This window comes from Lathyrus oleraceus, chromosome 5, assembly GCF_024323335.1.
Source record: "Lathyrus oleraceus cultivar Zhongwan6 chromosome 5, CAAS_Psat_ZW6_1.0, whole genome shotgun sequence".
Taxonomy (NCBI): Eukaryota; Viridiplantae; Streptophyta; class Magnoliopsida; order Fabales; family Fabaceae; genus Lathyrus; species Lathyrus oleraceus.
Window position 1 is genome coordinate 519,233,521 of NC_066583.1, and position 3,798 is coordinate 519,237,318.

General features: G+C 45.1%; 1 protein-coding gene across 1 annotated transcript; it reads left to right on the forward strand.

The window, feature by feature from the left end:
• The first annotated feature begins 1,069 nt into the window (after positions 1–1,069).
• LOC127081763 (uncharacterized) lies at positions 1,070–3,319 on the forward strand. The gene is made up of 2 exons (XM_051021982.1): positions 1,070–2,633; positions 2,772–3,319. Exons 1-2 carry the CDS (start codon positions 1,070–1,072, stop codon positions 3,317–3,319), a joined length of 2,112 nt encoding a protein of 703 aa, XP_050877939.1.
• Positions 3,320–3,798: the final 479 nt, after the last annotated feature.

Consider the following 3,798-nt stretch of genomic DNA (forward strand, 5'->3'; position numbering starts at 1 on the left):
TAGAAGTCCAACCTCAGAGGACGTTACCCTCAATCCTTCCTCCGTATGGGCTACCTTATGACTTCGTCCCCCGAGCGGAGGTGGTGCACGAAATGGGGCAATCTGTCCAACAAGCTGTGCCATTACCAGTTTACACCGACGCACGTCCAGTCATCCATACTGTTGTTCCACCAGCCGCCTATGCTAGGCATGTTCCTCATTATGAAGATCAAAACCACATGTATCAGACTGTCGACTCAACTATTGCTGGTGACGAAGTGAGATTCGAGGATTTCAGGGAGGTAAAGGAGAACATGCAGCTCCTTGAGAAAAAGTTCTGAGATCTAGAAGGAGACCACGTCTTTGGATCTGCTGCCAAAGAAATGTGCCTTGTATCCGGGTTGGTGATTCCAGCAAAATTCAAACCCCGGACTTCGACAAATACAAGGGGCACACTTGTCCAAAAAGCCATCTCATCATGTATTACCGCAAAATGGCTGCACACGTGGAGGATGACAAGCTGATGATTCACTGTTTTCAGGACAGTTTGAGCGGGGCTCCTTCTAAATGGTACCTAAGTCTGGATCAGAACAGGATCAGGTGTTTCCAAGACCTGTCAGACGTATTCATAAAACATTACAAGTATAATATGGACATGGCGCCTGACAGAAGACAGTGGCAGAGCATGTTTCAGCATGATAAGGAGTCCTTCAAAGAGTACGCTCAGAGATGGAGGGAACTGGCTTCCCAGATTGAACCACCTCTTGCTGAAAAAGAATTGGCTGAATTGTTTATCGATACTGTCCAACCCCAATTCTACGAGAAGATGGTTGGAAGTGCTTCTTTGGGATTCTCCGAGCTGGTTGCTATAGGAGCTCGCGTGGAATATGGTGTAAGGAATAGCAAACTAGCGGCTGTAGCTGGAACTTCAAGTGCTAATCCGAAGAAGTTCTCTGGAGGGTTTCCTAGGAAGAAGGAAGGGGAAACAAATGCTATGATTACTGGTCAAGGAAGAGTTCCTCCAAGAAGGAGACCACAATAATATCCATCTCAGCAATATGTTCAACAACCAATTCCCTATCAACAACCCATGTATCCCGTCCAGTATGCTCCGCAACCATACGTGGCTGCCGTGACGCCTGCATTCAATCAACAGCCTGCTCAGGCTTATCAAGCGCCTCCAGCTTATCGACCAGCTCTAGTTCAACAACGTGCTGCGGCTCCGCCAACTTATCAACAAGCACCAGCAACTCCTGTTTATCAACAACCGAGAGCTCAAGCGCCGAGGCAGAATGCTCAGAACCAAAATAGGAGACAAGGGGAGAGGGCGACCTTCAATCCAATCCCAATGTCCTACACTGAGCTTTATCCCTCCTTGTTGCAAAAGGGGTTGGTGGTTCCCAGGCCTATGGGACCTCCCCCTGATCGTCTTCCTCCATGGTACAACCCTAATTCACACTGTCCTTTTCATGAAGGTGCCCCCGGGCATGACCTAGAGGGTTGTTACGCTCTAAAGCATAGGGTTCGGGAATTGATTGAGAGCAAGATCTTGTCTTTTAAGGACATGGGGCCGAATGTGAAGAACAATCCTCTTCCTCCCCATGGAGATCCCGCGGTAAATGCCATTGAAGATGCCTCTGCTAGTGTTACGGTTGATAAGGTGGATGATGTGAAGACTCCTTTGGTGGCATTCCATGCCCGATTGGTGGAAGCTGGCCTGATTAATGTAAATCATGAAAATTGTGAAGAGTGTGCCACACATCCAAAAGGGTGTCAGATGGTGCGAGACAATATTCAAGGCTTGATGGATGAAGGAATGCTTCAAATATCCAGTGCTGTGAAGAACGAAGATGTGTTGGTGATTGAACCTTGTTTCAATTTACCTGAACCAGTCGAAATCCCATATTATAGTGGTGGAGTGGTCCTGGTGAACAGTAAGCCATCGCCTGTCGAGATATGTATGCCCACGCCTTTTCCCTACGAGAGCACCAAGGTTGTGCCTTGGAAATATGAGATTACTGCTGTGGATAAGGTTGTTGAAGGAAGTTCAGACGCTGAGGTGACAGAAGCTGTAAGTGAAGACGTCACAAATATTGCAGGAATGAGCAGAATGACCCGTAGTGGTCGAATCTATATGCCTGAATTCAATGTGACTCCTCAAGGGCCAAATAAGGAATCAACGATTGCAGCTCCCACTAAAGAACCCGAAGTGGTCCAATCCGAAGATGCTGTTGAATTCTTGAAGTTGATCAAGAAAAGTGACTACAAGGTTGTGGACCAGTTGCATCAAACACCATCTAAGATCTTTATTCTGTCTCTTCTATTGAACTCCCAAGCCCATAGGGAAGCTTTGTTGAAGGTGCTTGCTCAAGCTCATGTAACACAAAGCATAACAGTAGACCAATTTGATGGAGTAGTTGCAAATATCACAGCCTGCAATACTTTGAGCTTCAGTGGAGAAGAATTACCTGAGGATGGACAAAATCACAACCGTGCTCTCCATATCTCGGTGAAATGCAAAGATGATGCTTTGGCGAGAGTGTTGGTTGATACTGGATCTTCGCTGAATGTTATGCCAAAGAGAACACTCGCCAAATTATCTTATCAAGGACCAGCTATGAAGCCTAGTGCCTTGGTAGTGAAAGCTTTTGATGGTTCCAGGAGAACAGTGATTGGAGAGGTTGAATTGCCCATATTGATTGGCCCTCATGTATTCCCAATTAATTTCCAAGTCATGGATATTAATCCACCATATAGCTGCTTATTGGGGCGTCCCTAGATTCATGCTGCAGGGGCAGTTACCTCCACCTTACACCAAAAGATGAAGTTTGTGGTGGACAATCAACTAATCATCATTTCTGGAGAAGAAGACTTTGTGGTCAGTCACCTTTCATCCTTCAGATATATCGAGGCTGATGAGGACGCTTTGGAAACTTCTTTCCAAGCTCTTGAAATAGCCAATGCCACTTTTGTGGAAATGAAGGGCCCTGTTGGGAAAGCTTGTTCATCTTTCGCTTCTCTGAAAAGCGCAAAGTCTAGTATTGAAGGAGGAAACCCTGAAGGTTGGGGTCAACTTATTGATATTCGTGAGAAGCATGATCGCTTTGGTGTGGGATATGTGCCTTCCGCTGCGAAAGGAGCCCGAGTCCCTACAAAGGACAACACCCGAAGCATCCAGGAAGTATTCCTTAGCACAGGATTCATTCATGGAGATCAGGTCAATGCAATTGAAGACAGCACCGCAAATGAAGATGAGCCATATTTGGTTTACCGGTGTGAGACAACTTTGAACAACTGGAAGGCGGTTGAGATCCCCGAAATTTTTCCTTTGTCAAAGTAATAATTGTTGTTTTTTCCTTTCAAGTCCTTAGCTCTGCCCAAGGCTAATGGATCATGTTGTAGGGCCCCTTTTCATTTTCAAATAATCATTATCAGTGAATAAAAGAAATTTTGTTAAATTCTTATTCATTTACTCAGCTTTCTCTTAAGAAAATGGCAATCTTTTCAAAAAACAAAAAAAAACTTTTCATTTATGCATCTTTAATTTTTACTTTGTCTAAAAGAAATCAATCATTCAAACATGCAGAATAAACGGTAACCCCGTTGAATCCAATGACTTTACTACCTCTCATAACTTTGACTCCCCTATCTACCAAGCGGAAAAAGAGGGTGAAGAAGATTGTTACATCCCCGACGAACTGGCAAGGCTGCTCGAGCACGAGTCCAAAGCCCTTCAGCCACATGAAGAACCGGTGGAAACAATCAACCTTGGCACAGAGGAAGAGAAGAAAGAAGTCAAAATCGGCTCCACACTTGAAG